The sequence below is a fragment of the Ailuropoda melanoleuca genome, chromosome 4 (assembly GCF_002007445.2).
Source record: "Ailuropoda melanoleuca isolate Jingjing chromosome 4, ASM200744v2, whole genome shotgun sequence".
Lineage (NCBI taxonomy): Eukaryota > Metazoa > Chordata > Mammalia > Carnivora > Ursidae > Ailuropoda > Ailuropoda melanoleuca.
Window position 1 is genome coordinate 15354696 of NC_048221.1, and position 17613 is coordinate 15372308.

At 54.7% G+C, this 17613-nt stretch overlaps 1 protein-coding gene across 9 annotated transcripts in view; it reads right to left on the reverse strand.

The window, feature by feature from the left end:
• Positions 1-17613, reverse strand: part of FYCO1 (FYVE and coiled-coil domain autophagy adaptor 1) — a 75344-nt gene that overhangs the window by 37029 nt on the left and 20702 nt on the right. For 8 of the 9 annotated variants that reach the window (XR_004624673.1, XR_004624670.1, XR_004624671.1 and 5 more), the window contains exons 5-13: positions 17116-17222; positions 15514-15657; positions 12266-12356; positions 8668-11061; positions 7477-7569; positions 6676-6794; positions 4079-4246; positions 1498-1647; positions 564-775 (exon numbers count right to left, since the gene is read on the reverse strand). Coding sequence is in view for 4 of the 9 variants with exons in the window: in XM_002912829.4 (XP_002912875.2) it covers positions 564-775; positions 1498-1647; positions 4079-4246; positions 6676-6794; positions 7477-7569; positions 8668-11061; positions 12266-12356; positions 15514-15657; positions 17116-17222 (3478 nt within the window). In the remaining 5 variants the exon portion in view is untranslated. Of the gene's footprint in view, positions 1-563; positions 776-1497; positions 1648-4078; positions 4247-6675; positions 6795-7476; positions 7570-8667; positions 11062-12265; positions 12357-15513; positions 15658-17115; positions 17363-17613 lie in introns of all 9 variants that reach the window. The other variant, XR_004624674.1, reaches the window with a different exon arrangement.

The following is a 17613-nucleotide window of genomic DNA, read 5'->3' on the forward strand; positions in this document are numbered from 1 at the left end:
TCCCTGGTATTCTACATCCACAGTCTGGTCTATGAGAGGACAGCCTGGTCTGCTCAGCAGGACTGTGCTGGGAGCAGGAACAGGAGGAACCAGATCCCACTTCCTCTTACGGAGTGGAGTGAAAGGATAGAATACATCCTCCTTGGTCACTGAGAGACAGTGTGAGCCACAGGGAGAAGGTGAAGGATGTGGTCATTTCCACACACAACTTTTGGCCTTTGGTTTCTCTGGTAGGAGGGCTGGGTATCGGGGCTGAGGCTCTGGAGACAATATTTTTCAAGGTGTGGGGTACGTTCCACTGGAAGCATGTGAGTTAAGAGGTACACAGACCTCACATTAAATAACACTGAATCATACCAGGAGAACAGTTATTCCCTTCTCAATTCTCTTTCAAGCTTAATTACATCAAAAATAAAGTCTTAAATTGGTGCAATACACTTTTAGCACCTCTTTAATGCGTAAGTTTGGAAAACCTTGAATTAAGCTCATTACAGCTAACTAGCCACACTGGAGTAGTGGGGGGGGGCACCTAAAAACACAGAAGGCAGGAGCAGGAGCCTGACCTTGGCCTCCAATGGCCTGGGGCCCAGCTTGGGCTGGCGACAGTGCAGGGCTGGGCTCCCCCTGGCTGGTGCCGGAACTGGCGCTGTCAGGGGAGCCGGGGCTGTCGCTGAACTTCCGGAAGCAGGCTCGGCAGCAGCGCTCCTTCTTGCCACTGGGCTTGGTCAGGACGTAGTTGTTGCAGCAGTAGTAGCAGAAGACGCGGCCGCAGATCCTGGGGTGAAATGAGCATGGGCTGTGAGGGTGACGCACCATGGGTCTTGTGATCTGCACTGGGCACTAGAGGCCGCGTGGCTCTCATCAGGCCTGGCTCTGGCCCTCACTGAAGAGTGTGGCCTTATGGTCAATCTGATAAGATCCCAATAAAGCCATCTTGATAAAGCCACTGGGAGAAAATGTTTTACTTCCCAAGGTCCTGAGAGGCAGGGGATAAAGTATGTGGCTGAGCCCCCCTTCTCTGCCACAACAACACGGGCGTCCATTGCAGGCCTCGGGGGCTGAGGCTCTAAGGGACCACAGACCCCCTGGGCCTGTGCTGATGCCATTCCACCTGCCTTGGCCCCAACTGAGGTTTATTTTTGCCTACTCTTCTTTGGGCCCTAGGAGGGTCTCCGCTGTCCACGTTCCCCCAGCCAAGCCTCCACCCAAGCTCTCCCCGGGCTCCAGTAATGCCACTTCCCCTCTGGTCCCTGTGGGCTGAGGGAGGCTAAGGGTTGCTGGTCCCCTTGACTATGCCCACACCCCTGTATCAAACCTTCTTCCCCTTCAGGGATCCCCGCATGTCCTGCTAGGACCCTGCCTAACACACCCCCTCGCCTGGTTCCCTTAGGAGCAGACAGCAATGTGCTCTTCCCAGACAGACGGCGGCAGGGCCCGTGCCTGCCATCGATGCCCCGCTCAGCGCCTTTGCTCCGGTGCTGGGTCCCACCCGCGGACCTGCAGTGGTGCCGTCGCACCATCCAGCTGAACTCTCGCTTGCAGTCGTGACAGTGGCTCGCCTCCGTGTCCCCGAGCCACCGCTCCTCAGCACTGAGCTTCTGCTGGAATTCCAGGGCATCTGACTTCTGCCAGAGAGCATCCTTGTCTCTGAGACAGAGCCACATCAGAAAAAGAGAAGAATCCGTGAAAACAATAGGATGATCCCCGATTCATTTCCAAAGCCTGATTCCGAATTTCCCAAGACATGGAAGGAAAACGGACTTTCATTGGAGACACCCCCACTCTAGGTCTCGTCCATCCCCTGCATCAATCCCAGACTCAGCTGCTGGCACGCGCGTGACGGCAGAGGAAGGCCATGATACAGGTACGCCCACAAGGGTCACACACACGGCTCAAGCGTCCAAGCGACAGTGCACATGGCTACCTGCAGTGGGCGCTGTAACAGGCTGTCAAGGTTACATGACAGCCTGAGCACCGTGAGCCCAAGGACCACGAACGTACTGCCCGCACAAATCTGAAATGTGTTCAGGAGCATTTATGTGCTTATGCTTTGTTTCAGGAACAAGCGATCATCGGAGAAGACCCACGAGTTCGCTGCCTGAGAGTCTGCTGGGCTGTTAACAACCCCTGCTCCTTCGAGAGACAATACGTGCTCCAAGAAGCAAGACTGAAGGAAGAGGGAGGCTTTTCAGAAAGGTCTGGCAGTGTCAGAACATAGCCGAGGGGCAGAGGCTTCCGTATTGCTGCTCACGGTCATTTTCGAGGCTTATGGCTTCTGACTTGGGAAGGTTTTGTTCTTTTCGAGATGGAGCCCAGCCGTCTGCCATCCTAAGGTTACGGTAGCCCCAGCGGCATCTCAATCCCAAAGACCAACACCAGAGCCACTGAGGTCCTGTGAGAAACTGACACCATCACCAGAGACTCCAAATCCACAGACCTCTCCCCTTAAATACAAAAGCCAGGACAGGGCCGCCTGGGGTGGCTCAGTCAATTGAGCATCCGACTCCTAGTTTTGGCTCATGGGTTGTGAGATCGAGCCCCATGTTGGGCTCTGCACTCAGTGCGGAGTCTGCTTGGGATTCTCTTCCTTTCCTTCTCCCTCTGCCCCTCCTCCCCACACTCTCGCTCGCTTGCTCTCTCTCTCAAATAAATAAATCTCCAAAAGCCAGGACAAAAGCCAGGAATTGACTGGCTCTTCAAGGATGCTTGAAGCTGTCAGGAAACAGGACGACTCATGCCCTGGACCAGCATCATCCTCCCAGCTGGGTCTCAGCCCATCCCTTCAGTCCCCAGGAGGCCAGGCACCCACACCCTGAAATGTGGGAAGCTGTCAGGACCAGAGCTTTTCCATCCCACACCTTGGGAAGGTGTCTGAGTTCAGAGGTCATAAATGCCCTGAGTTTCAAATCTGCCAATTGATGACATGTGAGCAGAAGGGTTACACTTCCAAATACCACCATTTTGCAACCCCAAATGAATTAGTAGCTTTAGGCACTGCTTATCCATGGCTGCTAACATCGCAGAGAATGGGCTCATCAGGTCTTATGCAGCTCTTGAAAGAAAGACCCAAACTATAAACCAATTCTATGAAGCGTTCTTGAGAAAATTTTGAAACTGGGTCTGAGTAAGCGTAGATCAGTGGTACTCAACCCTGGCTCATTGATGTCTGGACACCACTCCAAGAAATTCTAACTGGTCTGGGTAGGGTCTGGACATCGGTATCATTTTAGTAACTCCCCCAGCAATTCTAATGTGCAGTTAGCAGAGAGAACCATGACTGTGGTTTTCACTAACAATTTACAGGAAATATGGAGGTTGGAAGAACATGTTAAATGGCACCACGGGGATGCAACTAGCAAAATCCAGGCTGTGGGAGACCCGGCCAGATGTATGACCTAGCTTCCTCAAAAGTCAACTGCAAAGAAAAAAACAAGTTAGAGAGATGGTGGCCACATCACAGGCTAGGGAAAAGAGATCTAACATATCACCCTGCAATGTATGGATCTGACCTAGACCCTCATTAGACCAATTATATTCTCAATCAGAAGTAAGGCTATCTGGGAAGTTGGGCCCTTTGCCTGTGTGGTGACAAGTGTCAGGAGCAGAACACATGCATCCTCCAATTTCTGAGTGCCCTCCCGGCCCTTACGCTGGCCGTCTGCTACCTGTGGGCGCTGGAGTTTGGGAGGCCTGGTACTGGGAGAAGCAGGGGCGGGGAGGGAGGAAAAGGGGAAAGGGGCTCCCAAAACAGGGAGAAGGGAATGGAGAGATTGCTAAAAATATGAGATGTCACTTACTGTCACGCCTGTGGCTAAGCACATAGAGATTTTGCAGATAATGCCCCAGCAGTATGGCAACACAAGCCCAGTGGAGCATGAGTGGGAACAGTGAAATCCACTCTTCAAGGCCGCCAAGGGCCTGGGTGGACCCCGTCTGTGCGGGGGAGGGCCTCAGCAACGCAGCACACGCAGACACGGGCCCATCTCCCTTGAGAGGCCCTTCAAAAGCAACTGCGTTTCTTTAAAGAGAAAGCCCGGCTCAGGGGAGGCCCCCCACCGCCGCTGGTGCCAACGCTCACCTGAGCAGCTCGATCAGCCGTTCCTCCAGGTACTGCTTGGTTCTGTTCAGGTCGTCCAGGTCCGCAAGCATCTTCTGGTCATTCTTCTCCCGGTTTGTCACCTCCTGGCAGAGTCTGTTGTAATACTCTTGGATTTTTGTCGTGGCTTTTTCAAGTTCCTTCTGGGTCCTGGTGGAGAAGTGGGAAGCCCACTGATAAGCCACTGCTTCCAGCTTCCCCTGTGCCTCTGGGCTAACTTGGGCCTCTAACGAGTTCCCGCTGCCCTCCGAGCCTTTTCCCTCTCACAGTGGGGCACCCCTCAGCACTACGCACTCACAGGTTGTGCCTCACCCCCCGCCTTCAAAACTCCCCTCGCACCCCAAACTCTTTACACACCACTCCCCCCGCACCAAATACAATGGGCATTCTGGGAGAACAGGTGACCTCAGGCCGCTAAGAGCACCCCAGGTGAGTTGAGCTCTGCACTGGTTTTGGGGCAGGGGCTGAGGTTATGGGGGAGTCCAAGGGTGCAGTGCATGGGCTGGTGATGGAGGGGTTTGCAAGAGGAAAATGGAATTGGAACAGAAAGAACTGACGTCTCTGCCTGGAGGCGACACCATGGACGAGAACCTGCCTCCCAGGTGTCTTTGGGGCTCTACACACAGGGCGTGGTGTTGGGCAACCCAGCCGGCATTCGATGGGCACTGGCAGGCGCTGCCCTGACAGCCAGGAGGCCTAAGGAGCTCTGTTCCCTCGGCTCAGTCTGTGGCCAAGGGGCTGGCTGCACGAAGAACCGTCCCCCTGCCCTGGCCCGCTCCACTTGCAGCTCGCCTGTCCCCGAGGGCAGTGGTGCTCCAGGAAAGCTCTACAAACCCCAAGGTCCAGCAGGGCGTTCGTAAAAGCTCCATTAAGCACAGGGCTCTGCAGAGACTAAGTAATCCGTATCTAATCCAGCCTTCCTACACCCCGTATAAAGTTGCCAGAAGGTTCTTTACAAGACACTGTCCACCAAAAATGATCTCGTGGGTGTACACATGCGTGTGCGGGTGCACACGCGTGCATGCACGCATACACAGTGAATAAAGTAAAACCCGATCCATGGCAGACAGAGTATGCAACATTGGGCAGCTAAAACAACAGCTCTGAGAGCTTACAAATAAGTACTGTTGTAGCATTTCTTTTTTTAAAGATTTTTTATTTATTTATAAGACAGAGATAGAGACAGCCAGCGAGAGAGGGAACACAAGCAGGGGGAGTGGGAGAGGAAGAAGCAGGCTCATAGCAGAGGAGCCTGACGTGGGGCTCGATCCCATAACGCCGGGATCACGCCCTGAGCCAAAGGCAGACGCTTAACCGCTCTGCCACCCAGGCGCCCTTGTAGCATTTTTTTTTTTTTTAAATGCCACCCACTTAGGAGGTTCTGGTACTTATATTGTCATGTGAATCTGACCCGGGCAGCCAGAGCCCTACAGCGTTTGACTCTGGAAGAATCAGAGAAGAAATGTGCACGTTGGGTGACTGAACACCCAACACGCTCTCGATCTTCCACTGAGCCCGGGCCCACCCTAGAAGCCGGGTGGTAGGAGGCAACGAGGGATGGGCGGAAAAGGTAAAGGCTCGGGACAGTCTGGCACGCCAGTCTTTGCTGGGGGCACAACAGGTGCCTGGGTCCCAGCATCTCCAGCAGGACTGCCTTGGCCTCATCACCAAATGGTGGGCTCACACTTGTAACTCCAGGTGGCCCCCCGGCCTGAAGACGAGGGGGTTCAGGGAAGTCTTGGGGCTGCACAAGCAGGACCACACTCCAAGGTTAGGACAGTCCTGATGAAGGGTGCTGCAGACTGCAGGCAGACCAGCTGGCCTGGGGCTGGGTACCCTCACTCACCCTCGGCATGTGCCTGGGAGAACCCCCACCCCACCCCCAGCCCTGCGGCCTCTCATTTCACAAAGGAAACCAGGAAGAGCTTGAGTCACAACTTGTAGCGGGGAAACACACACACACACACCCCAGGACCCTAGCATGAGACCAGACACAGACGTATCTGTCTGTGCACTTTGCAGGGTCACTGTTGAGGAAACAGACTCTGGAGCCAAGCGGCCTGGGTTGCACCTCCCACCATCACTGACGTGCTGTCAGATGCTGGGAAAGCAACCTAACTCCTCTGAGCCTCACTCTCCTCGTCTATAAAATGGGGACAAGTCGTAATTCCCTCTTCAAAGGACAGTTAGGAGCAAAAAAAGGGACAAATAGATACAAAGTGTTTAAAACGGTGCCTGGCCCATTTGGGGCATTACTTAAGTGTTTGCTGTTATCATTACCATTATTATATTCCAACTTTTATTTCATGTCAGCTCTTCCAAAGCAGAAACGTGCCCCGCCGGAGGTAGGAGAATGGCATCAAGAAAGGCTCAGCGGCTGCCTGCAGGGGGGTGAGAGACGGGCTGCCCGCCCTCTGTGGCATGCTTCTGGCAAAGCACCTTCTGAGTTTGTGGCTTTTCTTCCAAGAAGACTTCTTCAACCTGCTCTGAGCGGCTGAGTTTCTAAATGACCGCATCAAATACCCCCTTCCCTGAAGCCTCGGCCGCTGGGGCCGTGTGGGCGGAAGTGCATCACTAACCTGTCCAAGCTCTCGCGCAGGGCGGCCCCCTCCTCATCCTTCTTCTGCACGGCAGCCTGGCTCTCAGAAAGACGCTTGCTGGTGCTGCTCAGCTGCTCTCCCAGATCTGCCTGAGCGGCCTGGCACGGGACAGCGGGGAGAAGACACTCAGCCGACGAAAGCCCGCGCCGCAGGCCAGAAAGGGGCTGGTGGGTTCTCCGCCCCACCTGGCCAGGTCACTTCTAACCGGAGGGGGTTTTGTTTTAGGTTCCAGAGCCTGAGAATCTTTGAGTGACCCACTCCTGTTTGTAATCCTATCTTTCAAGTATTAATTTCAACTGGCAGTGGAGGTCAGAGGGGCAGCAGGAATCAGAATCCTGGGGTGGGGGCGGAGGTGGGGTGGCAGGGAGCAGGGTTCCCTGGAGATGGTGATTGCAGCCCCCGCCCTGAGCCCCCTCGGTTCAGGACCACCGATTCAGGGACACCTGCGGAGGCAGCTAAGAAGGACACCTCGTATCCTTTCCACCGGGCTGGCTGAGAAATACATCTGGCAGCTCCAGCCGAGTGTCCAGGAGGCAGAAGGGGCCGAGATGCACACTCACGACATCCACAGAGGTGAACGGGTAGGAGCTTTGTTTTGGGAATTGGGAGTCTTGCACACGGCCCTTCTAAACGGTCCAGTGGAAACCAAACCAGACCCCTCTCCCTGACAGGCCTATACCCTGCGGGTGGGAATGACCAGGCAGAGGTGGGCACGCTAGTCTTCCCTGCCCAGGCGGCCAGGCGGGCGGGCCGCAGACCAGCACACTCCCCGGGGCCTACCTTCAGCCTCTCCACTGCCTCCTCGGCAGCCTGCAGCTGCCGGCCTCGCTCCTCAAGCTGGTCCCTGAGGCTCTGGCACTCTTCACTGGCAGTCTGGGGATGATGAGAGAGGGTTCGTGAAAGTGGGGTCCTTGCACAGAGACCCCCTCAGCCCCATTTCCCCAAATGGGTAAAAACAAGCTTCCTCTCTCTTTTTCACCAAACTCAATAAACTTTGGGCTTGACTGGTGACAACATCCTTCCAAGTTTACTAAGAGACTCAGCCTGGTCCTCACACTTAGGACTTCATTTCTGCAAGGAAACAAGTGCCCTATGACCCACACAGAGCAGAACAGGATGGGGGCCATGGTATTGGAGGCACATCTGTAGAAATGCAACAGTTGTGTGTCTGGGAGTGAGCACAGACCGCAGTGCTAATGGGCGAGTGAAAAGCTCTGGAAACCAAAGCCCCACAGCCATCCTGCTTGTGTCCTCGGTCTCCACCACACTTAACCCTTTTCCTTTGTGCAGTACCAAAGGCCCACGGTAAGCACTGGTCCCGTAAGCCCGTCCACCCCAAGAGCTTTGTGAAAACACACTGAGCCAGTTTCCCCAACAGCACCTGCCATCGGGATGGCACCGAAGGGACAGAAAACCCACAGACGAGACTTGTGGGCAGGGGCTGCTGGCACCTACAGTAGGTTCTAGAGACTAGGAGAGGGTCTAGGGCAAACCCACAGGCCCAGAAGGGCTGGGCATGTACCTAAAAGAGTATAAGGAAAACACCAGAAAGTGCATGCCTCCTTTACAGGGGGCACCCGCCACCCAGCTCCTCGTGACTTCTGCAGGGTGGGAATGAGGGCACAGGCTTTAGGATCTCCTGAATTTGTGAACACCCAGCTCTTTAACCATTGGTTACCACTGTAGAGCTGCCACTCTGTACAAGCCAAACCTGTCTGCAGCCACGCTGAGTTTACACTTCCGGGCTAGGGTATCGCTCCCGACATGTGCCCCTAGTGTCCCTGTGAGGGAAAGAGTGCTGGGACCTCGAGAGCAGGACAGCTGCATCTGCCCAGCCGCCCAGTACATTCTTGGGTCCTCACGTGCCCCGTGGCTGAAGGCACACCCTATCCTCTCGTGGACCCATCGGGCCCCACTGCAGGAGACCACCTCAGCCTGGGGAGGGGGGGCATCAAGGCGAGGCAGGACTACCTTCAGTCGGCTCTGGTGGTCCATGATCTCGGTGCTCAGCTGGAACTTGAGGGCATTGAGCTCCTCGTGTGCGGTCTCCTGGAGGCTCTGGGCCCGCTGCTCGGCCTGGGCCAGCTGGGCCTGCAGGCTGGGCAGGGAGCGGGCTGCCTCCTCGGCCACCTTCAGCCTCTCCTGCAAGCCGTCCCTCTCTCGCTGCAGTCCCGCCACTTGCTGTTCCAGGCCCTCTCGCTGCCTCGAGGCCTCCCGTTTGGCGTCATGGAGCTCCTGGACGGCGCAGGCCAGGGCCTCCTCGGCCCGCTTTTTCTCAGCAAGCTGCGTGCAGATATGGATGCCCGGCTCGTCAGTGGCTGGGCTAGCCACGGGCAGCTGCTCCTGTGGCTCGGCCTGTTCCAGCTGGGATTCCGGGGAGCTGCATTCTGCCCTTGACCGCTCCTCCTCCTCAGTCCTCTCCTCCCACGGTGCCCCTTCCCGCTCCGAGCGCTGCAGCGGCTCCTGACCGTGGGCCCCCCTGAGAGCTTCGTTCTGCTCCTTCAGCTGCTGCACCAGGGCCCCGTGCTCCCTCAGAGCAGCCTCGGCCACGCTCGGCTGGCCCTGTACCTTCTCCTGGTTACCCAAGGCTGCCTGGAGCTTGGCCTGAAGGTCCAGCACCTCAGCAGGCAGGTGCCCAGCCTCTCCCTGCTGGGTCTCCACTTGGGCCTGACACAGGGCCAGCTGGGGGGCTGGGTCCTGGGGTGCACTGTCTTCAGGTGCACCGAGCCCCTGTTGGCCTTTCTCTGCAGCCGTGAGGGTCTCGATCAGCTGGGTCTGCTGGCGGCACTGGCTCTCAAGAGCCCTGAGCTCCCTCTCCTGGGCCTCGGCCAGCTGCCGGCACTGCCCCACCTCCTCCCGCAGCTGCTGGCACTCGGCCTCCTTGTTCCGCAGGGCGGCCTCCTTCTCGGCCACGTGGGCCCGCATGGTCTCCTTGGCCTTCCTCACAGCCAGGAGGCTCGCCTCCATCTGGTCACCCATGTGCCGGATGCTGGCCTGCTCAGACTCCAGGGAGGCCAGGGAGCCCTGGATGGCTGCCTCCCGCTGTTGCAGGGCCTGGTAATCAGCCTGCAGGGCCTGCAGCTTGCCCTCGAGGAGATGGTTGAGCTCCAGCACATTCTGCAGCTCCTTCTCCAGCTCCCTGTTGGCCTGCTGGAGCTTCTCCTCCTGACCGCTCCCTCGCATCTGGGCATCTCCCGTCTGTCCCTCTTGGGGGCTTCTCTGCTCCTCCTCCGGCTTCTTGAAGACCGGTCGCAGGGTGGAATCTGGGGGGCCCCGGGCCTCGGGCTTCTCCCCTGCCGTGGGCAGATCTGGGCCCGGCTGCCTGGCAAGCCGCTCCAGCAGCCCCACCTTCTGGCTCAGGTGGTCTTTGTCCCGAATGAGCTGCTTCTTCTGCTCCTCCAGGTCACCCACATGCTGGCTCAGCTGGGCCAGCTGGGGCTCCAGGAGCCGCAGCTGCCGCGCCAGGGCCCTGGCCTCCTGCTCCAGCAGCTCCTTCTCCTCTCGCCGCTGCCGCTCCTCCTGCCTCACCTCCGCCAGCTCCTGCTCCACGGAACTCAGGTGGGCTAGAGCCTCCCGAAGCTGTCGCCGGAGCTGGGTTGCCTCCTGCCCCTTCGCAGCCAGCTCTTCCCGGAGCGGGGCCGTCTCCTTCCGCAGGCGCTCCAGGTCGGCCTGGGCCTCCTCCTTCAGCTGCAGCTCCTTGGCCAGCTGCTCCAGCTGCGCATTCTGCTGCCTGTTGAGCTCCTGGGTCTTGGTGCTCTCTCTTTCCAGGGCTCGAAGCTTCTCCTGCAGCTCCTGGACCTCCGGGGCCGAGTCCCTGGGGAGAAGCTCTTGCTGCCCCTTTGGGTCCGGGGCCATATCTGCCTGCTGCTCAGCCGTGCCCGGCTGGCCTGGGACGTGAGCTAACTGCTGGTTCTTCCGGCCCAGCAAGTCCCGTGTGGCCTCCAGCTTCTGCACCAGGGGCTGGAGCATGGACTCCAGCCGCCGCAGGGCCGCGTGGTGGTCCTCTTCCTTCTCTGCTGTCCCCAGCTCCAGGGCCTGCAGGCACTTCTGGAGCTCCTTCACGGTGTCCTGGGTGGCCTGGGTGACCTCCCACTGCTTCTGGAGCTCGGCCATCATGCAAGTGAGGCGGGCGTTGTCCTCGGCAGCGGCGTGACCCCGCTCCCTCTCCACCTGCAGCTTCTCGCCCTGCAGGCTGACAGCTGCCCTCAGCTCCTGGTTCTCCCTGTCCAGCTGCTGCAACTGCTCCTGCAGCCACTTCTCCCGCACCTCCAGCTGGTCCAGCTCCAGCCGCATCTCGTCGAAGCCCTCCAGTGCCTCATTGTTTAAGGGGCTGCTCACGTCGAAGCTGGAGGCCATCTCCTGAGTCTGTGGAGGAAAAACAACACACAAATGGCTCCGGGACAGAAGCTGCACAGCCACCGGGAAAAGCTTTAGAGGTTAATGAGAAGTCACTAAACAGCGAGTCTATCGAGCTATTCAAAAGGCTAGAAGCACTTTGCTGGAAGCATCTGCCAAAGGAGGTCAGAGCACACCCTAAAGACACGATGCCACACACAGGAGCTCCCCGGGCTCTCAGAACCCGCACGTCCCAACCCGCACGTCCCATCCAGCCTCCTGGAGCTTTGGAAGTATAACGGACATTGGTGCTTAGATTCGTTAAGTTACGCTGAACTCCTGTTCAGCACCGCACCATACCTACAGCTCCCGCTGTGATTCAACACAAAACAGGGTTCAAGCTCAATTTGTTCTCCTCTCTCAATGCTTCTACTATTTTTATGCTGTTGTATTTTTACTTTATGTTGATTTACTGCACTGTCCTTACCTTTAAAACTATATGCGGCTATGATACACTCACATTTGTAACACAGCTAACAAAATTCACCCCACCCACGAAACTTACCGAGCACTCACTCGCCCACATCACGCCCTTAAGTGCTCTTTCCCTTGAGCTGCACCATCACCTTCTGAGCTAGAATGACTTCTATGACCCCCATCTTCCAGATGACAGCGCCGAAGGTTCGGACGGGTAAATGGTCCGCCCAGGGTCACAGGACTGGTGGGGGACAGTCAGCGTCTGACTCTGCTGCTTTTCACCCAAGAGCTAAATTGCTTCCTTTAAAATACCTGAAAAGCTTCTAACAGAATTTAATTTTTAAAAGGCCTAAATTGTGGGGCGCCTGGGTGGCACAGCGGTTAAGCGTCTGCCTTCGGCTCAGGGCATGATCCCGGTGTCATGGAATCGAGCCCCACATCAGGCTCTTCTGCTATGAGCCTGCTTCTTCCTCTCCCACTCCCCCTACTTGTGTTCCCTCTCTCGCTGGCTGTCTCTCTCTCTGTCAAATAAATAAAATCTTTAAAAAAATAAAAATTAAAAAAAAATAATAAAAGGCCTAAATTCTCTTGCGTCATAAAAACCTGGCCTCTAGGAAATAATGGGGATAACGGAGGGTTTATATTACTCAGGTTGGGGCAAAGGTGTCTGAGAACATCCCTCTGGTCGTGAGCAGCCGGGGCACACACAGCCTGGTTCACGCTTTGGTGAGGAAATCCCCAGCCTTTCTGGCATTACCTGCAGGTGGCCGCTCACCAAACTGCTCATGCTGGAGCTGCGGCTGGGGGGTCTCCACAGGTAAGCAGAAGAGCCAGGGGCCAGCGTCCTCCTGCGGGGCCACAGGACAGACAAGCTGCATCAGAGCAGGAAACACGCACACGCACACACGCACACACACGGAGGCCTTGATTCTCACAAGGCACCCAGGTGGTGGATGGGGGCACTGCCCTCCCAGAGAGAGTGTGCAGAGGCAAAAACCCAACAGCTTCTACCAAAGAGCACATGTACGCTGGTCTGCAGCTGACGGGCTCCACTGCGAAGTGTCAGCATAAGGCCTTTCCACCTGCTGCCAAAGGAGAACTAAGTGGACATGTCATTGCCCAATTTGGTCCTGAAATCTTCCTTACATCTTTGGTGCCCGTCACAGTGTGTCTGCTAGTGAGGGAAAAGCAGCAGTCAGTCTGATAAGCCACAGGGACAGCGTGCTTGGGGGCAACACCGGAACGGTGACGGTGGCAGATCTAGCCTCATACCCCTGTACCACCGGGAAACAGACAAAGTGGGCTTTAGTCTTACAACAGAACGCTCTACACCCGGCGTCGGCAATCTTTTCTTATGAAGGGCCAGACAGGACAGACTTTACACTTGCCAGCCTTCTGGTCTCTGTCACAACAACTCCTTCTACAGTGGCAGCATGAGAGCAGCCATGGACAACAGGTAAATGAACCGGCAAAGCCATGTGACTGCCTCCCCTGCCCCGTCTGTGGGCAGTGGCTGGCCGACCCACTCTCTACAGCTATAGAAAGCCATGTACAAACACAGATAAAAATCGAAAACAATGTGAAATGAGAAAAGCCAGTTGCAAAAGGATAGCTACCTATGATTCAATGTATGCAAAATTTATAAATACATACAAAATAAAACCACACATATATAATGTGTATGGATACACATTTAGTGACGCACAAAAATATTCGGGAATGACGTGTGTCAACTACACAGGGCTGTGATTACTTCTAGATGGGAATTAGGGGAGAGCATGACAGTGGGGTGGGGCTTCATTTGGATCTGTGATCTTTTACTTCCCTATAAAACAAAAAACCAACACCAAAGAACCAGCTCAAAGGGGCTTCTGCTGGCCAAATAAGCATCAAAATAAATGATTACAGTGACAGAATATAGTCCACTGAATAAAATAAGAATCCATGAGTCAACTCTGCTATAAATGAATAAATACATACAATACAGACAGACACAGGGGTGCCTGGCTGGCTCAGTCAGCAGGGCGTGTGACTCCTGAACTCAGGGTTGTGAGTTCAAGCTCCACGTTGGGCACAGAGCTCACAAAAATCATACATACACATTAAGGAAAAAGAATCTTTTTTTGTTTTTTAATTTTACTTATTTATTTGATAGAGTGTGTGCAACAGAGAGAGCATGAGCAGGGGGAGGGAGAAGCAGACTCCCCACTGAGCAGGGAGCCTGGGATCCCAGGACCCTGGCATCACCACCTGAGCCGGAGGCAGACGTTTAACCAACTGAGCCGCCCAGGCACCCCAACAACCTAATATTAAAGTATCTTCCCGTAAGAAACATACTGATTACAGAGGGAGAGACAGTAACTTTAGAGAAATCTGGCAAACGCCACCTTAAACTCATGGTCACGGTCAACGGCCCCGGTGCTGGAACAAATCAACATCGTGTGTCTCTGGACATAATGTGCCGAGGACGACATGACATCTGGGTACTCCCGCCGGAAATGCTCACCCTGAGCCTAACCATGAGGGACCGCTACGCAAACTCCAACGAAGGAACATTTTACAAAGTAACTGGCCTGTGCTTTTCAAAAACGCCTACACTGTGAAAGACAAAGACTGAGAAACTGTTCCAGATTCAAGAAGACCAGAGAGACTGGCATTAAGGGCAGCATGCGTTCCTGGGCCCGCGCCAGGATGATAAAAGATGTTACTGGGATCATTCTTAAGACTCTGAATAGGGGCTGTAAAAAAGTGGCATTGTATCCATGTTGGTTTCCTGATCTTAATAACTGCACTGAGGTTATACGTAAGAGGGTAAGAGGGTGTCCTTGACTTGAAGTACACAGTGAGTACTGCGGAGTTGAGGAGAATCGAGTCTGTAACTTTTTCCTCAAATGGCCTAGGGAATAAAGCAAGATGTACTGATAAAGAGAAAGAGTGATACAACATCGTAGTAAAATGCTGGTAACTGGGGGGTCGAGGTGAAGGCTGGATGAATGCTCTGTGGCATTTAAGGGGCAACTTTGCTGTAATTGTGAAATGATTTCAAAATTAAGAAGTTTTAAAAAGGACATGTGCAGTAAATATGATAGAATGTTAGCTTTTCATCTTGGTGGTCGGCACAAGGGCGTCCTCATATTCAGGACTTTTCTCTCCACAGAAAATATTTCCTAATAAAAAATATAAAAATTGACATTTAAAACAATCTGTATTAACAGAAAGCAAAACAAAGAAGGCCGGACTGGGGGTTGCCTGGGCGGCTCAGCTGGTTAAGCGGCCAACTCTTGATTTCGGCTCAGGTCATGATCTCAGGGTCGTGAGATCGAGGCTCTGCGCTGGGCATGGAGCCTGCTTGAGGTTCTCTCTCCCCCTCTCCCTCTGCTCCTCCCACCCCATGTGTGCACACATGTGTGCATGTGCAAACTCTCATGTGCACGCTCTCTCAAAAAAAAAAAAAAACTGCCGAACTGTAGTTGAACTCGAGTCTGACACCCTGGTGGTGCCGGGCGACTGTGGGTAAGTCACCCACTGTCTGAGCCTGTCCCCTCCCAGAGTCCCCACCCTCCTGGGGTGGCAGGTGAGTGCTCTTTTCCAGCAACCCTTCTGTGGGTGAGCTGTGGCTCCCTCTCCACTGCCTGCAAGGTCTCCGTGGTAAGTCTGCAAGAACAGGACCAGGAAGAAGCCCACTGGCTCCCCCGCTGGCCACCCCCAAATCCCTTAACACACTTGAAAACACCTCAGGTTTTGCATATGCATCTCCACTGACTCATACCACCCTGCCGGTTAGGACAGTTAGGAGAGTTTCGAGAGTTTTGGGTTGGAGACTTCAGATGTTATAAAACATTAGTCACGACTCAACAAAGTCTAGAAAATCAGCAGGCCTAAGAGTTGCAAAGCCTTATGTCATTTACTGCGTGACCGAACTGCTTTGAGTAGACTGGTGGCAACCTTTAGAACTTCAAACATCTTCTTCCCCTGTCTTTTCAACCAAAGAATCCTTCAAAATACCTGGCAAATGTCGGCCAGGCAGCGTCCAAGTCATAGCCCCTCGACGCCAGGTCAAACTGAACCTCGGTCAGCTCGTACAGCTGGCCCACGATGTCGGAGCTCAGCTTCGGTTTCAGAAAGGGGCTCCTTGCGTAGTACCAGTCACTGCAGGGAAGCAGGAAAAAGGAGCGCTGACAAGAATAATAACGGTAAGGAAAGACTGAATCTGATATGGCTCTGCCTTGTTGAATTCTCACTCGGGTTACCAATGAGTTAAATTCAGACAGACAGACAGGGAGGGACACACACACACACACACACACACACACACACACACACACACCCCAATTTGATTTTCACTGTAGGAGCGTATAACTTTCAAATAAGCTTGTTCTTCAAGGAAATCACTGAAATGAACTAGATGCTCCTTCACTTATTATTTACATCGTATCTATTCTCCAGAAAGGATACAAGAAAACTTAAATCTCAGCTATTTGCCAGGAAGAGGGCAGTTAGAGGGGAAAGAACACTTCCTCTGTGAAACATAACCCCATCTTCTACTCCGTTTAGAGGATTCAATACAGGCTGGTGAGCTCATGGCTAGGGTAGGTCCAGACACCAAACAGCCGCCCTGTGAGGAGTTGGTGGTCGCACCACGCGAGGCAGTAAGAACTCAGAAAGGTCACACTGTGGGGTGGAAAGAGCTACTGGGCGGCGTCCGTGAAAGGTGGCGCACTGGAAGTCAAGCTGCCGGGGACGGCTCTCACCAAACATCGTGAACAAAACCACCTTCGCATCAAACGTGTGGAAGTTCTCAACTCGCATAAATTCACAGAGTCTGTCACACGCAAAGAAATATGTCTTTATGCAAATCAATCTTAAAGGTGACAAAACACAGGATTTTCCCCCAACCAGTTTCTTTCTTTTTTTTTTTAAATCCCCATATGATTTCTTTGATTCACTGGAAGAACACTCCCTGGGGAGAGGGGAGGCAGCGCTGGAAAAGGCTGCCAGGAAACCCAAAGAGGTTCGGCTGTGAGAGGCCTAAGCCGCGGCCCCTCGTTGGACACCCCGTTTACATGATCAATCCCCTCCCTCCCTGCCCCTCCCCCCGCCAGGCTTTGGCACCAGCCACACAAAGGCTGAGCCCACTGACAACCTGGGCTCCATCTGGCCGCCCACCACCATGTTCGGAGAGCCCTGATACACCCGGCAGGCATTGACTCGGGGTCTCAGGTGGGGCCTCAGGCTCGGAGGTGTTAAAAACCCCACAGCTGATTCTGCTGAGAGAGCCCAGGACAGCAGCCCACTTGCCACAGGTGGCTGTGGGGGCCTGCCCATTCATTAGGGCAGGCACCGAGGGTATGCCACCCACGAGGGAAGACCACCTGACATCAGGAGCACAGAGATCTGGATCCAAGCTCCTGCTTGGCAACCCGGCATCAGTGGGGCCTAGAGAAAGGCACTCGACCCCTCTGAGCTTCATCTCGTCACCGGTGAGCATGCCGTGCTACCGCCCGACGTGCACTGAGGAGGGCTGGCGGCTCCCCCGCTAGGGGCTCCCCGGTACTAATGAGGGGACTCGGGCTCACTGGGTAAATACCAGCACCGCCATGCATTTACCTGGTCACCTTGGCGTTCATGAAGCACTGCTGTAACGTGTCTGCCAGCCTCTGATGCACCAAGGAGTAGCGAATAAACGCCCTTCCTTTTCCCAGAGATGTTCGGAGCTGGAAAAAGCATATGATGCTGAAAAGAAGGGCTGTTAGCGTAACTGCACGCGTAGCCGTGGCCTCCCGTCACCCCAGAGGGCAAGGCCTGCAGCAGGCAGACGTCTTGCAGTCTTCCATCTGAGAACAGTCTGTAGACTCTAGTAAACGAGACAAGGGAGACCTGTTCACGAGAGGCTCTGGGTGCCTCAGGAAATGTCATTCTCCCTCCCCTGCTCCATCAGAAGCTCTGGGCTTCTAGTCACATGTGAAACTGTCTGATTAAATTTGGAATATTTAGAATAAAACTAGGCAGGTCAATGAAGGGCTCCTTGCACCGCAAGTGAGCTCGAGCGAGACACGGTCTCAGTTTGGCTAATGTCTGGGCTTGTTTTTGAGGTGCTGGGAGAAG